The sequence below is a fragment of the Centruroides sculpturatus genome, unplaced genomic scaffold (assembly GCF_000671375.1).
Source record: "Centruroides sculpturatus isolate CEXI.00-Female unplaced genomic scaffold, Cexi_2.0 scaffold307, whole genome shotgun sequence".
Taxonomy (NCBI): domain Eukaryota; kingdom Metazoa; phylum Arthropoda; class Arachnida; order Scorpiones; family Buthidae; genus Centruroides; species Centruroides sculpturatus.
This window is the reverse complement of record NW_019384520.1, coordinates 374,374-397,474: the sequence shown is the minus strand read 5'-3', so window position 1 is coordinate 397,474 and position 23,101 is coordinate 374,374. Positions and strand designations below refer to the sequence as shown.

The window sequence follows — 23,101 nt, the reverse complement described above, 5'->3', positions numbered from 1 at the left end:
AACTTGGAGATTTTGTGCTGGAAAATAACTCCAATTTAAATACTACAATAGAATATTGTATAAAAACTTTTTTTTTATTGCACTTAAAATCTTGTGTATGCCAAGACACATCATTTCTTCAATGTGAACTTATAAAGAAAATTAGTTTCCACAAGCATTCCAAAAATATTTAATCACCAATAACATTTTTCATTTAACATCACAAAAATGAAGGCAATGTATTGTACTATACACACAGTTTATTTTCACTCCTTTAATATAGTAAGCAACTATTTATACCAATTAACTCTAAAATGAAGGCATTTTTTGAAAGATTCTAATTCAATTATATTTTACAATGGATAAAATTTCCTCCTACAATTTTAAATAATAATAATTATGAATAAATGTATAATAGAAATGCAAATAAACTGAATAAAATCCAGGTTTTAAGAATTTATTTTAATGAGTTTTTTTTTTCGTTCTTATATTCAAACATATCTGCAGGTATACTCACATTGAATTGTCTGAATGTTTTTTTTTCTTTTTTTTTTTACCAAAATAAGAATTTAAACACAATGTATACATGATTGAAATATAAACATAATATTTTACATACATCCACAAAATTAATTCATTATATATAAAATGTTATTTGCTTTCTTCTATAAAATATATACTTTTGTCAACGATAGAGAAAGCTTTCACTTAATCTTATTCAATATAATATTGTATTTCTGAATAAATTTGATTAAACTATTTTTATGCTTGTTGGATCCATGAGATTAACAGATGCGAATGAACGTCTTTTCATTCTCGAGTCTGCCGTTGCTATGGATTTTCTCATAATTTAGCAGAAAATAAATAAATAATACATAAATTTTTTTACCCAATTAATTTGGCATTTATTGTATTTGATAGATTCTGTACTCATTCCTATATTTTAACAGTAGAAAAAATATTTTCCATGTATTACTAATGTAATTTAAATATTCTATTAATATTTAAACACAAACCTTTCTATAGTAATTTACCTGAAATTCAATTACCAATAATTAACTTAGAACGACCACTTCAAAAATACTATTTTGAAGTCGTTATTCTTTCAATAATTGCTCATGTTATAATACAAAAACACTTCTATATCTTAAACATCAATAATAATATTTTTTTAGCAAAAAATTCTTAACTTATCCACTCAATCCTTGATATGGTAATGATAAGAATTTAAATAGTCAATCTCATTCTATTAATTTTTTATTTTTTCAAGTCAATAGAATAATTTATTTGGGTGCACGTGTAATATTCCTATCCCCAAAACTTTAAAGACAAGTTAAAAATATTAATCTGTAAAAATCTATTAACCATAAACTAAGAAATGATTTACTATTATTTTTTTCCATCACTTTGTTGTCTTACTTATGATCGGAACAGATAAAACTTTTTTGCCATTTCTAACTAGAAATTTAAAAATTTTAAAATACAATACCTGTAACTACCTTGTTATGAAATTCATAAACAGTAAAAAATGTAAAAAATTTTAATATAAAAGAAACCTTATAAAGTTTTTTTCAAAGTAAAATAAAGAAATTCACTTGGACTTTCAAACCTTTAATCATAGAAACTTGACAAAGTAAGAACTTCAATACAACCCACCCTTAGCTCCACAGTGTATATCACCTGGTGTTTCTGGTCTGCAGCATTGCTGACATACAACATCACAGTAGAAGTTCCAGATATAGTCTATCCCATATACAGAATATCTATTATTCGGATGTTACAAAGCAGTTTAATTGGATGAGAACATTCAAACTGTTTACCAGGTTTAAGAAAACCCTTATTTATTATCTTTAGATCACCGACATTAACTTTTTACTGTTCACGAGACACCACAGAGGTGCAATTGTGATAGCAATACTATCGAAAACAACTGAAGGGCTGATATTTGTATTTCTTGCCGTGTGGGAAAAGATCTGTTTGGAGACTTCTTCAAAATTTATTCAAATCATTTTATATTGGCACATCGCAACAAAGTTTTTGAAACATATTCTAACAGAAACCTCTTTATGAATGAAATGTATATAATGAAGAAAGAGAACCCTAAACGTCTAAAACAAGCATTCAAATTTATAGAGCAGGTTGTTCCTTAAACCTGTATTAATTAATATTCAAATGCATTAAAATATTAATTACATAGTGTTTGAATTATTGAACTGTGAAATATAGATAGATGCAGATAGATGATATAAATCCAATTCTACTCTGTCACTATTTAAATATATTTTTCAATTTGGTTATTATTTTTAAGGAACAGCCTGTGCAAGTTATTCAATTTTTCATTATTTTATCTTTCTTAAATTTTGACAATTTTTTTTTTGTTTTATTTAATGGAATGTGTTTCTAAGTGGAAGTAATGATTACCAAATTTGTCTGCAAATTGGTAAAAAGAAAAATCAAATTAATAAACAAATCAAAAATTATCAAACATTACAGTGATAATGCCAACTTCTTTTTTTTTTATAATTGTTTAGGTGCTATCTCTTGCACTAAAACTAAATGTATATTAACACCGAATTAATTCTGATTTATATAATTTTAATTAGCTGAATTTGAAACTCAGTTTTAAATTTTTTTTGCAACTATTGCAATCACAAATTTTTTACTTATTACTCTTTATATTTTTTTTTTAATATTTGAAAGCAAAACAAGTTAAAGCTTCCATCAGGCAATTAATTGTGGGAGAGGGAAGAGGAGCATCTTAACATTGCACATCCTGAAACTTGCACTCAGCTGATGTGTTTTGTCAGTAAAATAGGTTTTTTATTATTATTATTTTTTAATAATGTACGCTCTTAACAAGTGAAGCACCCAAATCTGTTTGCAAATGATGAGCAAGATAAACAAATGACAGCACAATGGCTGGAGATTGATGCTCCCCTATCCAAATATTACATTTAATGCTGGTGTTAATTGGCATTTTTGCACGTAATAATGGCTTCTTCTCCCACAGCTGCCAGAACTGTTACCTATAAAAAAAGAGAAAATAAATTTCAAGATCATTCCTATCTTCATTATAAAATTTTATAAAATGCTGTTTTTTTACTTTTAAAGCCAAAGTAGCATATGATATATACTCCCTTAAAGTTCATTCTAATCATATTATGTTAAATAATTTTCTGTTTTATTTTCTGTCAAGTCATCAATTATGCAATATCAAAATGTTATCACTTTCTGCAATATATCTAAAAGTATGCAATTGTCTAATATTTAATTTCATTTTTAACTTTTTTTTTAGTTTTTGTTACATTAAGTTATTTTCAAGTCATTAAAATTATTTAATTTTTGAATTAAATCCCAGAAAAGCATTATTTTTTGACATATATTGAAATTTTTAATAATATTTTACTTACAATAACAGTATTATCCTCTTTACCAAACTCCTCTCTGATTTTTTGTCCAAGATCGCCTTCAGGAATTCTTAAATCATCACGAGTATCTCCTTTGTCATTCATTAAAGTTGCAAAACCATCATCACTTATATCAATTAGCTATTGAAATGTTCAATTTATTTTTATTATTTTTATTTTCTGTTAATTTCTCTTAATAAAACAATTAAATACACATCAATAATTAGCACAATATAAATAATAATTTACCTGAAAGTCACAACGGCTTACATTTGGAACATCAATATTATGAGTAGAAGGACACAAATCTTCATATTTTTTGTTGGTAAAAATATCCAAACCTACCAAATGTACCTAAAATTTTTTATATAAAGTAACTATTAAACTTTATATTTGCATGATATATATCAAATATTACTAATAAATAAACATTTACAACTAAAAAATAGCAATTAATACATCAACAAGAACTTATTAGCATCATAATTACTTCTTAATAAAAAAGGAATGATAAGAGATACTTTATTTGAAACAGTTTGAATTTCAGATAATGTAATTTTTTAATGCTTTATGTATAAATAATTTTAATTTTTGTTAAATGACATATTGTAATATAGATGTAGCTCCAAAATAATTTTGCACTCACTGTTATATTTGTCATAAGAGAAATAAACAAGAAAATTTGATAACTTACTGATTTGTTTGTATAATACCAAGTTGTTTTTTAGTAGAGGAACCTTAAAAATATTATCTAATATTTGTAAATAATAATATTCAATGAATAGTTATGAAAATAGCTATTATAAATGTGAACTGAATCCAGTTTACTTGTGCAGTTGTTGTTTTTTGTATTATAAATGTATTTAATATGATTATTACATGCAATTTAACACTATTAAAATTATAAATAAATGTCTTGTTTTTGTATGCAACATTAGGTTTTTGTTCCTTTGTTTATAAATTTTGTATTTTCAATCAAAATTTCCTTTCTTCAAAATTTTTTAATGCTTTTAGAATATCTCAGTTTATTTTTACATGAATTTATGAAATGAGTAATGTTACATTTATAAATGTAAATTAATAAAGCTTTCATGAAGATCCAAAGTTTGCTATTTTGATTTTAAATGAAAACTTAAATTCATTTCTATTAAGTAGACTGCATACCTTAGCATGACCGTGCTTTCCAGTTTTTGAAGTGCTCATTTCCATAATTTTACAGGGACGTCCCTTTAACATAACAAATCCATTTTTACGAAGGGAAGAACACTGTACAGGATAAGTTGTTGAAGCACCTGCATTAGCTTCAGTATATTCCTCATCTCCTTCCATTTTTAAGAAGCTAGCTCTGAAAATAAAATATTTTATAATCAGTGTCAAATAAAAATTGAAACATTAATTTCCATGTTAGTTGTTTATGTAAATGATAAGACTATTTTGCATAAAAACAATCTAGCAACAAATCTATCAAATGAGAACTTTACTTATTTCTGCAAAGAAATCAACAAGCTAGAATATATCCTTACTATCTAGAGCAGTGTTCTGCAACTGTCACATGATGAAAGGTGTGATGTGAACTTTTACATATTCTGTTAATTTCAAATTTTATTTATATATTTATATCACAGTTGTTGTGTTTCTTATGCTTTTATTCCATTCTCTGTCGCAGCACTGATGAAATAAGATGATGTTTGTTTATTCTTTATTACAAGCAATAATAATAGGTTAATGGCATTACATAATTTTATTAATAGTATCATATCATACATTTTTGAGGGGAATAACATTTTGGTGTGCCATGTTGAGTCATGGGTGTGCCGCGAGTAGAAAAAGGTTGCAGAACACTAATCTAGAGCAATTCAATACTAATTAATTGTGTTGAGCAAGATCTAACTGGTCAATCCATAATTTGAACACTCATTACTCAAGGCAATCACTAAAAATTAAATCTCACATAAAGAGTATTACTATCTGTGAAAAAATTGCAAAATTAGTACTACATGCAAAGTAGAATTTCAAGCTTAGAGCATTTTTCTATTAAAATAATAATAAGATATAAAAGACTAGAAAATTACCAAAAAATAATTCCTTTATATATTATCATCAATAAAAATTAATTTTACTATCAAATGAAAATACACAATTTTATATTACATGCATATGCATATATTGACTTACACAATACATCCAAGTTCTTTTTTACGTAATTGGCTTATTATTCAGATTAGTGACAAGGTTTAATTTATTCCAGATGAATAATAACTTATTATTCAGATTCTGTAATTTAAACATAATTTAAACATAGTTTAAATGGTAACTTGGGCAATCAGCCCTAAGGGAATCAAGCATCACAAATAACCAATCAAAACATTTGTATGTGGTTTTAACTGTTATTTTGATGGCCAAAATATTCCAGAACTGAAAAAAAACTGTAGTAATCAAATTTATAAAAAAATTAGTTCTCAGTAATTCATGCAAAAAAGAAAAAATCTGACAAGAGCTCTTGTACACTTTCCCGGCACTCAAATACAACATTAAGGAGAAAATTGTCCTTGGGTCAATCTGTTACAAAGTTTTATTAGAAAATAAGTTTATAATAACTATTGTAAAAAGCAATAGCCTTACTTTTGGGAATAGGAGCAAATTTTTTTAAAAATTGTAAATGCTAATCTATATATATAAAAATGAATGTGTATGTCTGTCTGTCCTTCATGCATTACTACACCATTTATCCGATTGCCATGAAACTTTGGGAAGTTGTTTAATATACTCCCGTGAAGGTTTCTGGCATAGTACATTTATCCTACGATAGATGGCACGCGTGTATACGAGCATTTCATCGTGAGCATTTTAGCACAGTTAGGAGTTGAAACTTGAAATTTTGTACACAGTTAAACTGGATGCACGCATGCGGTGCGGCAAGGAAAAGCGGTGTTGCAAACGAATCTTCATCACACGGTGGCAATCTGCTTACATTTTGGTGCATGCGTTCAGTATTCAAGATGGCGAGCGGTACCGATATTGTCGCTATCCACATGTTTACAAAGTTTGTTTTGTACGGCTTGCTTTATTTAGTTAGAAGATTTTGTCGAAGATTCGAACAAAGATTTTGGATTAAAGATATTTTCTTGGATTGATAAAGAACTGATGAACAAAATAAGCTTATTCCTCGATAAAGAATACTATTTCAAGTAAGATTTGGTTGTTCTGTTCTTTGAATTAAATTATATATGATTATTTGTGTAGAATTTGTGTTAAATTTATTATCTTTTCTCTTTATTCTGATGTTAGTTATCTCGGTTAACAGCGTTGAACTTTCCGCCATTAAAACACCACGTGATTGTATTTTCTCACGTGACTACCAGACGAACTGTTATTGGCTGATAGAAACATGTCTTGGCAGCGGTTGCTGCAAAAGATAAAATTCAACCAATTTTTGCGGCACAAAATCGACTTCTGTGGCGAGAAAGTGGCATCATCCTGCCGCTTTTCCTTGCCGCGCCACATGTGTGCATCCAGCTTTAGGGTACGTCACGAGAACGCACACTAACAAAGGATTTTTTGAAATTGTTTTGGGCATTATTTTTAGTTGTTATTTTCTTTTCAGAAACTTTTTTGTCTTAAGAATGGAAACACCCAATAAACCCCAAAATATACTAAATTCAAAATTAACAACAATGAATATTTATTTACACAAGTGACTGACCCTATAATGCTTAAATAAGTAAATAGGGTAACACAGAATTACACTTGTAAGCAGATGAAAGACAACACACCCATTCAATGGTGTGGCATTGCTCCCAAAACCTACCTTCCTTGAAGCAAATTTTCTGGCATTCTTCTGATAAAGTATCAACTCATAAGAGGTGTCTTCTCTGCTTTTTATTTTTAATATTTGTGGAGATTTAATTAATTGTACGTCCCAAGCTGGAGGAAAAAATTTCTTTCATTGATTAATTGCTTTTTTGCTTGTACATAATTGATCTTGACTTGTTTTGGATACTTGAAATATATATTTATTACTAACTTCTTGTTTATAATCATTGTTGTTTATTTATATATTATTGTGGATTTTTGCTTTCCCATTAAGTTCAAGCCTACTACTTGATTAGAAGTAGTAGGCTACTAATTTTGTGTAATCCCACTTTTTTGTGTCACACAGTATGTTAAATAATGACAGACTTCTAGAAATGGTCCAAAAATTTACCAATGATTGCAAATTCAATATTTTCAGCTCTGAAGGTAGAAAGATGGTATGGAAAAAGCAGAATGATGAGATTAATCCAAACATTCAATTTCTACAGTGAAACATGGAGGTGGATCTGTCCTTGTATGAGTCTGCATGAGTGCTGCAAGGGTTAAAAATTTGCAATGTTGACTAAATCATGGACCACAAGTATTACTTAAATATTCTACACTTTTAACCTTCCTAGTAGTGAGAATAAAATGACAACTACAGTTTTATGCAGGTCAATGATCCAAAGACAATCTGGGTCTTTCTTTTGCTTTACATTTAAAAATGTGCTAGAAACTGAAATTTCACAACACAGCAGGAAATTTAAAATGTGGAAAGTGGGCAGAAAATAAACACATTTTCCGAAAACAAATACTTCAGGTTCTGCCAATCAAAAATCTGTCAACATATTCATCAACAAATTTTACAGCTCCATGTGTCAACAGCAGCTGCCAAGATTACCACCTCCTAGTTAGAATGCTGTTATCTACAGGAAAACAAGCATCAGGGACTGAGTTCATATCATATGCAATTTGTACATTATTGTTCTTCGATTTCCCAGTTTAAAAAAATATATTTGATATTATATTATATAACTGTATTGCTGTGTGTTAGATCTTTCTATAGGTTGCGTGTACCAACCTGAAATGCATTTGTCATTTTTTTGAAAAATAAAAGTGAGTTCCTAACTGAAAGTTTGGCTGTGAGTCCGTCTACCAAATTTTTTTGGATTACAGAGACGTATTATATAGAAAGTACATTTGATATCCTGAAAGCAGAAGAACATGAAGGTACTGCACATATAAAATTATAGAACATGTACAGAATGAACACACAAATTTAGACTCTGATGATGATGAGTCATACTAAAAATCTACACAAAAATTTGTTCAATCTAATGCATATGCTATAATTTCTAGTAGTAAAATTATGGAGAATAATTTTCTCCTCTTGTTGAAGATAAGTTTTCATTAACTTCAACTTCTTTAATCCAAAGACTGTTTAATAAAACAAATAAAATATTAAGTATACACAAAGTAGAACTTTGCCTCCATTTTCTTATTTATTTACTCACAGTTAACTGTATTTATAACACTTTTACTTTCTGAATATCAGTTTGTCAAGAATATAAATATATTTATTGGACTCAAGACAGTGACCTTTATTATGATATTGTAGCAAAAAGCACAAATAGAAACAGAATTGAATACAGAAATTGGAAATATATATTAAAAAATGTTTATTTTCACAGATACAAACAAAATTTTAAATCACTTAAGGTTGTGACACACTAGGCAATTTTTGTGGGAGACATGTTGCCAGGTGACAGAAAAACCTATTTCTCAGTCAGTGGGAGAGCAGTTATTGGGGAGTCAAATCACTAACTTTTGGGAGACAAAAAATGTTTTAACATGAAATAACATGCTACCTAGTATAGGATAAATGCAAAAAATATAATAATACTGCATTCTGTAAAGTCAAGGAAGATGCTACACATTTTTTAAAAATCACTGTATATTAAAAGCTAATTATTTAAAATCTGAACTAAATGAGTGAGATGATGCAGTGGGATCTTCCTATTGCAGTTTTTCACCTGATTATCTTAGCTCTTATCATGGCAACTGTATTTGTGGAATAAAAGAATAACTATACACAAGGCTCATAAAACTAACAGTGAAAATAAGAGCACACTAGTTATTTTATTTGAAAAAATTTGTAAGTGCTTTCTAGTTAAACATGAAGGTACAAATAAATATAACTATGGTGTAGAGATAGTAATAATAAGCATCTACAATCAGCTAATTTCTTATTTTTAATGGCTATATGTTAAAAACAAGAAAGAATAGTCCTTTCAAAAAGACTTGGACAAAACAAATCTAGCAACAAGTCGTGTAACTTTCCCCAGTAACAATATTTAAAACTGCATATGGCACCATCTGTTATATTTTATTTAAAAACTTTTTATATTATAAATTAATATAAAATGGCAAAAAGCTTAATTTTCAGGGTAGAGATGAGTTTTATAAAAAAAATTGTAAATGCTAATGATGAGTAAAATCTTTATTAAGTCCATTCCCAATTGAGATATGACTTTCCTCAATCATCCCCTTGACCTTACCACCAAAATTTAATAGCATCAATCCCCAAATACACAAACCTCCCTGCAAACAAACTTTCAGAAATTTTCAAAACAAGACAAAGGAGTTATTAAGCTTCAAAATAGATGAACAAAATTTAATTTTAAGAGAGTGATGAGTTTTATAAAAACATTGTAAATGCTAATTACCAGTAAAATCTTCATTAAACACAAAAATTTACATCTTCCTCTTAATTTCCAGCAATTACTGTTTCAAAAATGAATGTTTTTGGCCATATTCAGGGCCCTGTGTCAGGTTAAGCAGTATTAAACATGTATAAAATCATTAAGTCTAACTTCTCGAGATATGACATGATCCTCTATCTCCCCACCACCTCAACCTTCAACATACACACATCCACAGAACTTTCCCCCCCTTTTTTTTACTTTTTTGGGTTCAGCAGGTCTCAAAATATGGAGATTTGAAAAAACTCATGGGTCAAATCTGACACAATTTCCTTGTTATGTATACATAGCAGCAAGGAAAGTAAAACTGTTGGTCTGAAAGAGTAACAAAAGAGAAATGGTATGCAAATGAGAAGTGCAAAGGTAAAGCAAAGTGTGTAGTAAGTATGGTGCTGAACTATCTAAAATATCATTAGGAATACCATAACATGATATATTTATTCTTAATTGCTTAATTTAAGAAACTATGAAAAACATTTTTTCTACTAGATTATGTGTATTATTACAGAAACTGAAAAAGTATTTAATTTTCATCTATAAGAAATGACATATGTTAATTACTGAAGCGAATTGTCTGATTTATTGGACAACATATAATCATGTTTAACATATAAACAGAACCTGTAATAATTTAAACAATATTTCCCACTATAAAGGCCAATTCATAGTCCTCTTGTTAGATGTTGCAGTTCTGCTGATATAAGTTGTTGAACACTCTATTACAGAGTTCAACAGTTCATAGCATGTATGACAGTTAATAAACATTGACTCAACTAGATACTTGCTTATAGATGACGAAATCAAACATTCCTAATTCTGCAATGTACAGTACATATTCAAAATTAGCTGCTGTTTATCTTTTGTTAAATCAAGAATAATATCTTAAAGTGAATATATTTGAATTAAGAATTAAATATATAAGACAGATGTATCTATTATTCCAATAAGCAAATTGCTTGCAATTTTTTGTTCCTTGTAAAACTTCTTAATCTTTTTAAACCTCTTAATCCAATATTATATAAAACTGAATGATTTTCTACAGCTTTTGTTATATGCATCAATGAGATATGTGCAACTGGATACAAAAACAAACAATGGACTATGACAAATTAGAATTAGGTAAACTTCAGCAATGAGAGTAAATTCATATTCATTAAAGACAGTAAGTCTGTTTGGAAAAACAGAACTAAACTCTACTTTTAAAAAGCACTGAGAAGTACTATACCTTGCCATTGTCTTCATTTGAGACTTGCTTGACATCTTGAGGTTACAAAAATTTTTCTTCTCTATCAGTGTACAGCACAATTTAATTAATACAGATATTCTATTACAGTATAAAGATCTTTATCATGTTCCTCTTCTTGTATTTAAAAATTTCATTTTGTTTAGTAAAATAAGCCATCTAATTGAATTAATACAACTGTTGGTGTGACATCCAAGTATTTAATATACCTAACAAAATAAGATGTCCATGTTTTTGGTTTCAGGATTAGGTGAATCTACAAATGTGAGTACTGCCATTATTAGAAAGATTTTGTAGCATATTTTCAAATTAATCAGTAAAAGTAATTAAAGTAGAATTTTTATTTTCCTGTTTTAGCTGTGTATGATAAAAATTGGCATTTACACCACCACAAAAGTGCAAAAACAACTTCCAACCACTTAACACTACATTGATAAATAACAATCCACGAAACCTTTTTTTACGCGTGTAAATTGCAAATATGTAAAGTTTGCAATTTACACATTTGCACATTGGTACAATGCAATAAACCAGACTCCTGACCAAACTTCACTCCAGAGTTTCTTCAGAAGAGCAGATGTGCCCTTTTGAACAAGAAACAAAAGCTAAACTAATGCTAAGGTAAAATGCTTATGTACAAAAAAATAAGCAATAAAAAATATCAGTGGATTATTTAATAAACAATAAGTTATAACAACAAATATATACAAATACAGGTATACATCACCTTACGTCGGTAATTGGTTCCAGGAGAACGACTTAAGTCAAATTTATTTGTCTCCAAATCTACTTGTCACTAGGCTAAACCATAAATTGCCAATTCCGGTTCTGTATTTTATTTATTAATGCATTTTTAATAATGTTTGGTTAATAAGGATCTATTTTAAGCTTACAAACAAATAAATTTTAGTTTTTAATATAGTACAGAAAAAAGTAATTTAAATTTACGAATGCATGTAGGCCTACTGTAAATACAGTACATACTTGTAAATGTATATATTTTAATATGATTTTATGTGCTTTAAATGCTTTTCTAGTGATATTACGACTTCAATATTTGTGGCGGACAGACGTAAGTCGAATAAAATGACTTAAACTTGATTTTTATTTTTCCATATACTTTTTTGACAAACGACGTATAATCGGGAACGACGTAACTCGAGGTATACCTGTATTATGCTAGTAATAAATTTTAAAAAAAACCATGTATTAATAATTAGTACGTCAACATAACAACAGAAATTAATAATAATAATAGTAACAACAACAAAAAACCAAAATTGCAGTTTGTTTTCTAGTAGTGCTAGTCAAAAAAACCTCTTCTGAAACTAGCCATGTTATGAATGTTTATTTGTACCCATCAGTAGTGATATGGACAGTTGATGCTAACTCATTTACATTTTCCATCAAGCCTATTATCAGTTCTCTGCTGGCAGCAACTTTAGTCTCCATAATTATTTATTTAATATTTTAGTATGTTTCTCTTCAATATGAATTTGTTTTGTTACTATTATTTCCCCTCTTCCTACATTATCTATTTAATGGTATCCAGCGTGACAGATAGCATGTGGTGAGTTTTGTTTAACTTCATTTTTTCGGTTTTCAAGTCAGACGTGTGAGATAGTAGCCTACTAAACATTCTCCAAAATAAACATAACTAAATATAGAATTATCAACTGAAAATTAAATAAATTTACAATGAAGATTGACTTGTGTTGTGTGTATGAACTATATAGTGTTCAAAAATGACAAAAATATAGAATTGTTAAATAATGATAATTGTATTTTCATACACAGGCCTGTTTTTGATAACTCTCAAGTCAAATTCTCATCAGCAAAGGTTTGAAACCACTACTTTGGATTATCCTCCAACATGTTGTACCATGTCAAAACTGTACACAATTCAAAAATAGAATTCAAATGTGTCATTTTTAACAAGCTACTTTTTTATATTAATCAATCAATCATTCAAACAGTTTTAATATGGGGTATCTTAGTAAATAAAGTATAACAAATATTTACAGTTATTATTACTGTAATATACAGAGTCTTTAAATTCTTAGTATGTATGTATTAAAAATATGGTAAATTCAAATTACATTATTTCTCTAAGTTATTTCACTCTTACATTACTGGCTTTAATAAAATGGCCACTTCTTATTAAAGCCAAATTATATCAGGTAATATTACTACTACTATTATTAATTAAATGCTAAGTAATTTGGCACTAGATGCAGGCATTAGGCACCATCTCTTGCTAAATTTAATAATTATAATTAAATTAATTTTATAATTAATTTAGAAGGTTCTTAAAGAAAAGAATTGACTTGAAGCAAGACTGAAACCTGCAATCCCACTTACCGTGCAGTCATGTTGCCCCAGTTACACCTACAGCCTATAACTCCCACTATGGTATTCAGCTGGCAACTGCTTCTACCTTGGCTTGGCATATATATACACAAATATTAACCAGTGCATATGCTAGCCTAAAAATTTGGAGTCACAGTGACTCACTAGGGTTTGTAAATGTAAGTCAATTTAAGTAATCCATGAGTCACATCAGTCAGTTTTGATAAACACATTTATTGTGTACTTTGTACAACATTACAAGCTGATATATATTGCTGATATTTCAACAGAACTGGTACATAATTGTGTTATTTTTCACAATTTTAGCCCTTTTGTCGCAAAAGTGAAAGCTTGCCCAGAATTCACCCACAATTGCATTGGGCATTTATAAAAATGTACGTATGGCTAAGCTGTCATTTTTCACCTAGAATTTAGAAATCTAGGCATGTGTGCCCAACCGACAGCCCTGATAAAACTCACACCCTTCAAGCCTGCTTACCTGTTGACAAGGTTACAATTTTGCAGAGTCAATCTGATAAACCTATACTCGTTCTACTTGTGACCACCTTATCCTTTACCAAATGGAATCAGCCCAACTTTGACTAGATTGGCCTATCAGGTTTGGATGGTTATATTTTGCTACTTTTCATCCAATTGTTTTCAGTAGTTCCCGAAACTTACTTTCCATTTGAAATGATCTTATGAATACAACGATATACCACTTTGTTTTCTTGATGTTCCATGCTGAATTTATGCCTGATTTGTACTTTTATGCTAGGTTGAATTTGCCACTTCCATCTATTTGTCCATATACCAATATCTCACATTTGTTTTGTTATGTCCACATTTTGGATTTTTTTCACTTTAAATATAACTTCATTTTATACCTCTTTTTGTAAAAGCTTTCAAAAAAAAAAAAAACACACACACACACACACACACACACACATTCCAAAAACTAAATAATCAATTCTCCACAACTGTCTCATCAACACAATTTCTCAAACTGAACTAATTTGCACATTAGGATGTAACATTAAACGGTATGTTTGAATTCTTAAAAAATCTAGTAATGAGTTGCATAACTTTCCTGGCTTTTATGAGATTTTATTTTAAAAATAACATTTGTATTATTAATTAAAAATAAATAAAATTATATGTGGTGTCATCTGTTATGAGATTTTGTTATTTATAAAAACTTTTGCTATTTTATAATAATTAAAAATATATAAAGACTTAATTATACAGGTAGAAATGAGTTTTATAAAACACCATAATGCTAACAACAAGTAATATCTTTATTAAGTCTGATCCCTTGTGAGATATTTCATGTGACCACCCTCTATCTCTCCATTCCCTTGACGTTTCACAATCAAAATTTAATAGCATCAATGCCTCTTACATACAAACTACCATGCCAAATTTCATTTATCTTCACCCCATCCTGAAATATTAAGCAAAATAGGTGCCAAAACACACATCCAGAATTTTCCCTCTTTTTTTTGTTTTGGGTTTAGAAGGTTCAAAACTTGGAGATTTGCAAAAAAAACTCGAGAGTCAAATTTGACACAAATTCCATTACTTTTCCTTGTTATGTATATGTTACTGTGAAAGACTGAAATTAGAGAATTCGATATTCTCCGGTGAATGTCGACACATACAAAATACGTCGGTGAAAGACCGAATATTTTGTTATATTATTATACATTCGAACAATCGCCGGTGTATGTCGATAAGCACAGATAAGCTTTGGTGAAGGTCGAAACGACACCCAAGAAGCCGATGTCGACGGAGAGGCGACAGTCTGTCGCCAAATTCTTCATCGTTTCCTTCTGCTCAAATTGGTGATACCATATGAATACAAGTCCCTGATGTTGACCATGGCCGTACAGATGCCCAAAATGTGTTGGCAGTTGTTGTTAGAATAGAAGACTCCGACTTTTATAAATTAGCAAACAAAAATGATACCCTCAAGCAGCTTTATACCCGTAATCAGTTTGTAATTTGTAAAGAAAATTTTCCTTAGGTAAGATTTCTTCTCAAGAAATATCGCTGAGAGAAGCAGCTGCAGCTAATTTGAAAAGTGGAGGGAAAGGCTATACACGCTGTCATTGCAAAAAAAAGTGTTCCATGAATAAATGCAGTTGTAAAAGCAAGGGACTCTTGTGCAATTCAAAATGCCATAACAGTTTAAGTTGTTGCAATAAATAAGATTGTATAATGTTAATCACATAATTTATATGTAAGTTTATTATTGTATTATTTTCTTTAATGATATAGAATGTACTGTTCGTTTTAGGTTCAACAGTTTATTTACATGTACTATTACTTAAGCTTTCTCCTATTTTGACATACTAAAAAGTTGCATTTTTGTCTTAACGTAATAAAAATATTTTTATTCAACATTCACCATCAGCGCATTCTGAATGTCGACATTTGCCGGTGTAAGTGAGAAATAACAATATTTAGCAAATATTTCGGACATACACGAAACGACTGTGTGAATGTTGACATTCACCGGAGAATGTTGACATTCACCAGATTTCGGTCATTCACAGTAACATATACATAACAGCCACGAAAGTAAAAGTTATTCTGACTTTCTAAACAAAAAATATTCTAAAATGTTATTGAAATAAATTAATCTTAATTAAATCTTTGATTTGTATTAAATTTAGTTATTTCATTCAGTCATCCATTCAAACTCATCTACATGTTTCTTGACAACAGGGTGCAACAGTTATGTGAGAATGGAAAGCAACATGACAACATGCAGGAGGATAACCTACAAATACCAAGAGTTGTATCAAATTATATCATTTGAGCATAGTCTGATGTGTATTAATGAAGGTTTCTTGCCTGTTTTTTATGTTATTGAAATAAAATTACCCAATTTTGTTCATTTTGTAAGTCAAAGATTGATGTTCATTTGCAATTTCCCCTGCCCCAGATACAGTTGTGGCCAAAAGTAGAGCTACCCTTGACATATGTTTTAAAAATGCAACCTCTATTTTGTTCACCACCGATTACATCTATACTAATATTATAGAGGTAAAGTTTGTAAGTTTGTATGTAGCGGGTAATCTCTGAAACTACTCATCTGATTTCAAAAATTCTTTCACCAATATTTAGAATGGAACTTCAGGGTGAACATAGGCTGTATATTATTCCGTTAAACATTCATATAAATTAAAAGATATCATCTAGGGTTAAGGCTTTTATGTCCAACAGATGGCGCTACGAGTATGACGCCCTAAGTTTGCTTTTCTGTGAGGATGAACTAAAGCAGATCATCCTCTATCTATTTATCTATCTATCTATCTATATAAATAAAAATGTAATGTTTGTTTTGTTCATACCGATTCCTTTGAAATTTTGACACAACGCAGCATTCGAATACGCACATGTTTTTATATAATATACATGTCGAAATTCCCCACTGGGGGAGATGGACAGGATTAAGGCTTACTGTGAAGAACTTGGCTTCTATTATACTATTTTAGATGCAATTTTTTGCATTTTTGATTGCATTTTAATAGGGTATGTCAAGAGAATGTACACTAAGAAGGGATTTTTTGAAAAATTCCCACCCCCCACGGGGGAAGTGTTATACTTTTATAATAGATACATTTTGAGCCACAACAACGCGTGGCGGGGTCTGCTAGTAATTAATATTATAATAGTTAAAAAAAAAAAAAGTCAAAATACTCAATTATCTCAAACAGATTTTATTTTAAATCTGATTTACAAAAGTAAAAACAAATTTTTATATTTTACACTGTGACAAAAGTAGAGCTACCAAAGGAAGTATGCAGATTTGTTCAGTATTTTTAGGGCAAAATATTAGTGTTTTGTGGCGTAATCAGAGCTGATCACTGCATCACATTCCATTAATTTACTTATCTACATTCCATGAATCAACTAAGTTGTCAAGCAGTGATTTGGGAGTCTCATACTATGTTTTTTGAATGGTAGACAACAATTCATCCAGATTCAAATATGTACGCTGGCATATATGGCACTCAACTTTATTCCAAAGATTCTCTTTAGGATTTAGGTCTGACGATTAGGCTGGTCATGTCATAAGATTCACCCTTTTCTGTTAAAACCATTGCTTTACCAAACTTGCTGTGTTTTGAGTTTTTGTCCTGTTGGAAGATCCATTTCTTTGGCATTGAATGACATGCATGAGTAAGCATTTGATTCTGCAATATGTCCTGATAAACAGTTTGATCCATTATTCCATTAATTCTTGGACCAATTCCCTTTTCAGAGAAACATCCCCATACCATTATGCAGCCACCACCATGCTTTATTATAGGAACTATGTATTTTGGGTCATATCTCATGTTCACTGGTCATCTGACATATTGTTTACTTGGTCATCTGACATATCGTTTACTATCACTAGAGAAGACACTGAATTTAGATTCATCACTCCATAACACCTTGGACCATTTTTTGTTTGGTCCAAGTGATGTGTTCATATGCAAACTCTAATCTGAACTTGTTTTTTGTACAGATGAGTGGTTTCTTTGCTGGTCATCTCCCATGTAATCCAAAATTAGTCAAACATCTTCATACAGTCCTTAAGCTTAAATCTGGATTACCCACTTCATGTCAAATGTGAAGCAGTCAAACAAGGGTTGGCTGCACTTGTATGCCTGATCAAACAATCCAACTATGATGGTTTTTTGTGGTCTACCTGACTTTTTGGCAGAAACAATGGTCCCATATATTTGAAAACACTTCACCACTTTCGCAACAATAGTTTTATGAATATTAAAGATTTTACCAATTTTAGTAAAGGTCTTTTTTTTCTTCAAATGCATATCTACCATTCTTTATTTGATATCATTTGACAATTGTATTCCTCCAGACAACTTAGTTGATTCAATGGAACGTTGATCAGAAGCTCTGGTTAGGCCACAAAATACTAATATTTTGTTCTAAAAATACTGGAAAAATCTGCATACTTCCTTTACTGCTCTACTTTTGTCACAGTGTAAAATATAAAAATTTGTTTTTACTTTTGTAAATCAGACTTAAAATAAAATCTGTTTGAGATAATTGAGTATTTTGACTCATTTTTTTTTTGGTGCTCTTTTCCACTATACAGATATTTTTATTGATAATATACCAAAGGTTTTCCACTATCACAATATTAATTATGTAGTAGGTGGTAAACAAAATAGAGATCAACATTTTTAAAAAATATGTCAAGGATAGCTCTACTTTTGGCCACTACTGTATGTTGATTCCTAAGCACAAAAACTGTGGGATTTACCAGGGCTGTGAAGTCATAGCTGAGAGCAATTCTTGAGTAACTGGAGTTGGAGTCAATAGAATGGACCAACTCTAAACCATAACAGGTTATGGCTCTAAGTAGTAGTCTGATGATTCACACTGACCATGATGAAATGCCTTGTATGTTGCATGCAATCAATATAAAAAGTATATAATTAGTATATTTATTATTTATATTCTATATTGATATATAAATAAACAAAAATCAAGAGTGGCCATAAACTGAGAAATCAAAGTTGGAGTCAGAGTTACAGCATTTGTGAAAAAATTCAGCTCTAGGACTTACAATCATCTCTCATAATAGTTAATTTACTTCACTTTGAGAAAGTAAATTTAAATGAGACTGTTTTCTGAACACTTTTTTTTTACCATCCTGGTAGAAATAATTACAGATGTGTGTGTGGTTTGTTATATGGTAACAAAGCCACTAAAAAATAAATAATCAATTGTGCTTTCTTAAGCTGCAAAAAATTGTAGAATGAAAAAAATCAACACCAACAATTACAATTACTTCATTCAACTCTATATAAGATAAAAGTAAATCAGCAAGACTTCAGACTAAAATAAAATGCTATATCTACTATATATATAATACTTAGCTTAAAATCATTGTTTTTCTCATGAGAGGAGAGGAAGAGTTATAAAACAGAAATAGAAGCACCAGTAATTGTCATAAAAGTTTTGAACAAGTGAGCTAAGTGAAGGGAGTGGTCTGAGGAGAGAGTAAAGTGAGGGGTTAGTTCACTTACAGGAGATAGAGAGAAGAAAGTAAGTGGAGGTTGGTCCATGGGGAGGTGTCCCTTGTGGGGAATGAATTATCACAAAATTTTATGAACAGTCCTTATTGGAAACATGGGCCTAGTGAACAAAACAAACCACATAATAGGAATGTTTTTCTGTTGGACATAAAAAAAAAACATGATGTTCAACTGTGAAAAAAAAATTTATTTGTTCTGGAATCTGAAAGTTGTTCTACGTTCAATTTTGATGGAGAAAATATGAACGGAAAGTTTGTTTGATTTGAATAAAAACTATTTTTTTTCCAATGTGTGTGGAGGTACATTTCAAAACAGATCCAAATTTAATTTACATTATAAAAAGCAAGAATTACATATAAGATGAAGGTATACATATTGAAATTCTTATTCGGAATAGTCAATATTGGAACAAGTGGGCTAAGAGAGCAGAAATTGGGCCATCGTAGGCAGCCAGGACACCCCTTAGTAAGAATATATATAATTTTCTGTAATACTGAAAATTGGATACATTCATATATTATTTTTTCAATACTAGTCCACAAACTATAGCAACCGATACACCAGTAACTAAGAGACATGTCAAAAGAGTACTAACTAGAATTTTCAATAGATGATAATTAAAAACAACGGCAAGATTCTAGGACAAATGTAGCAAAATTTTGTTCCCCCCAAATTGTAGAGCCCCCCTGTGCAAGCATAAAAGTCAAAAGGACCATGCCTGTACAGGCGACCCTAAGCGAGATATAGCCCTCCAAAGATGCGCCTACATCACATCCGGTCACGTGACTCCGCGCCCAAAAGGGACGGCGTCACGTGGGCGAAATTTTTTTTTTTGTTTTCCCCATCTCAGTGTTGAAAAAAAATCATCAGCTCTCCCTTCCTTAGCCCCCAGCGCACGTCTCCCCCTGGCACGCGCCCGGCGCCCCGAGTATCCCACCTGCAGCCTTCTGGAGTCGCCATCTGTTGCCTGTAAATACAAATATCTATTTTATTACACCTCTTACCTCAGCCGGGGATCGAACCCCGATCCCGGCAGGCGCCGATCCACTTCTCTCCTCACCGGCCCGCCAGGTTGCTCTGCCAGAAACACTTCGGAACTCATACTTGAGCCGTGCTAGGCCGAGGAGCTCACTGCGCATGACGGGCCCTCCGGGTGGCCCCCCTCGGCCACACAGATTAAGCGCGCCACGCCACGCGGCCACCTCCCGCCGTTCAGGTGCAGCGGGCCCGTCACGCAGCCAATGGCCGGGCGTTCGTGGGTCACTTGACCTACTCCCAGCCCACCGAGATTTCATAAGCCTTCAGGCCGCCTTCGGGCATTTTCGGCCGGTGTTTGTTACCGCATTAGTTAGGAGTACAAGTCAGTAAATATTCAACAGTTGTGATATTCCAGTAAATATTTGATATTTGGATACTTATGGGTTAAGAGGAGGCCAGTTCAGTGGGGACGCACTTTCTAACCTAACCTAACCTATTCTAATAAATTAACATAATTATTACCAATTAATTACCGAAGGATACTTGTACCCGAACCCTGGATTATATGCGATTGTTCGAATAACATCGGGCGATCCCATCTTCGTCGTCGTCGACCTCCTGGACATAGCCGAGGAGGAGGAAGCGGCAGCGGTGACCGGCGGTCTTACCCCGGCTTCTCCTAAACAAGATCAGAAACGGGCCAGTCGTCGTCGGGTAGCGAGAAAAGGAGACTCTGCCGAAGGTGAGTGTATAATCTGTTTTGTTGGCTTTTTCCGTCGTCAGTTACAATGTGTTAGAGATAGGGAAATAGAAGTGCACTCAGTACAGAGCGGCAGCGGCAAAGAATTAGCGGCATTTTTGGGGGCCTATATCTCGTGAAGGGTCGCCCGTACGGGCATGGTTCCTTTGACTTTTTTGTTCCTATTGATATGCTCTACTGCTCTGTCAAAGTCCCAATTTGCTACATTTGTCCTAGAATTGTGCCAAAACAACTATATTTAACGATTCATATAACACACATTTCTCTCTAAAAAATCAAAATTTTAATTTCTATAGAACATTCAATACTACTGAGCACTCATTAAATAATAGATAAATAAAATAACATTTGAATTATTTTTTAATCATGTCCACATTTAAACATCCCTGATAGTAAAAAAGTTACACTTCATGCTTGACTAATATTACAAGAGAGCATTTTATAAAACGAAATACAGTAGAGAATCAATTATCAGGTACAATTTGGGACCGGGGTCGTTCGAATAACCAATCATTTACGATCAAAAAAATATATTAAACACAAAATTGTACTGTATATATTTTGTATCACACTTCTTACAAATACATACCTTATGTAATGTAGTACATTACAGTAGGCCTACAGTTTAGGTTGTCAGGGAGGGGGGAGTGCTGCAGCACCATGGCACTAGCAAAAATTTGAATTTGCCAACCAGAAAGCTTTCGGTTAACCAACATTTCAGTTATTACAACCGTATTACAAAAAATCTGAATTTCATATCACACGATAAAAGTCATTTGTCATTTTGCATTCAATTTTTTCTGCATAATAAACAGTTCAATTGCATCAAGAAAATTACCAATCCACTCATTATTTCCATTCTTATTATTCAATTTTTAATTTCATTAACCATAATTATAATTATTTCCATCATTTTTTTGTGTTTGGGATGGTTATTTTTATCCATAACTTTGTATTTTGTTATGTGATTCCTCATTGTAACTTTTAACAATCACAAAACTCCGCTGTAAGCACCTAAATGAATATAAAGGAGTTGTGTCTGTTGCTATTTTAAATCTGTATTTCGTTGTGTGCAATTACAATAGGAAACGGCTTCAATACGTCAAACTTACGTGTGCAGATAGAAACCAATCGAAATCTATTAGCGAATATAACAGAACGAGCAATTAAATATAGAAAACAAGAGAGGAAAAGCAAGAATGAAATGGCGGAATCTCACGTCAATGGCGGGATTACTTTACCAATGCCAATTTAATACTTAACACGTGCGTATCACCAATTTAAATAGCTATTTATTCAAATTAAACCATATATTATTATTTTATCAAAAGTAATACGTTAAATTTATTATCTTAAAGAAACTAAACAATATCTGTTATGTACTTACATGTGGACTCTCCGGGCGCAGAACGGAAAGCGACAACTACGCAAGCGCCCCACGAATAAGTGTTGCCAGTTTGATTCTTGTTTTAAAAAAAAAATTAATAATAATATAATTTTTTAATTTCTTAAATATTTTAAATCAATAAAATTTTAAACATTAAGTAAATGCACATATTTTTTTATTTACTGAAATAAATAAGTAGATATAAAATCAATAAAATCATATAATTCTAAGAACAATTTAACAATTAATAATGTATATGAATACATTTTTCAGACGCTATTGATTCGGCGTTATCTCATCAGTGCGATGATGTTTTATATAATATTTTTTTATGATCCAAATAATATAATTTTAAATTTTATAAACCGAAATGCTTGTA

The 23,101-nt window shown here is 30.9% G+C and overlaps 1 protein-coding gene across 2 annotated transcripts; it reads right to left on the bottom strand.

Moving 5' to 3' along the window:
• Window positions 1-420: 420 nt before the first annotated feature.
• On the bottom strand, window positions 421-22,791 carry LOC111622722 (eukaryotic translation initiation factor 5A-like). 2 transcript variants are annotated; one of them, XM_023365141.1, is made up of 5 exons: window positions 22,723-22,791; window positions 4,551-4,731; window positions 3,636-3,740; window positions 3,390-3,527; window positions 421-3,005 (listed from the first exon to the last, which is right to left on the bottom strand). In XM_023365141.1, exons 2-5 carry the CDS (start codon window positions 4,713-4,715, stop codon window positions 2,946-2,948), a joined length of 468 nt encoding a protein of 155 aa, XP_023220909.1. In that variant the 5' UTR covers window positions 4,716-4,731; window positions 22,723-22,791; the 3' UTR covers window positions 421-2,945. The 2 variants fall into 2 exon arrangements, with proteins under 2 accessions (XP_023220909.1, XP_023220908.1); XM_023365140.1 differs by lacking the exon at window positions 22,723-22,791 and adding an exon at window positions 13,545-13,570.
• Window positions 22,792-23,101: the final 310 nt, after the last annotated feature.

Bases quoted from the DNA above. Each gene is read 5' to 3' on its own strand.
- LOC111622722 (XM_023365140.1), bottom strand. The intron at 3,528-3,635 runs GTAAATTATTAT...ACATTTCAATAG, and splicing joins TAAGCCGTTGTGACTTTCAG to CTAATTGATATAAGTGATGA. The intron at 3,006-3,389 runs GTAAGTAAAATA...CTTTTTTTATAG, and splicing joins AAGAGGATAATACTGTTATT to GTAACAGTTCTGGCAGCTGT.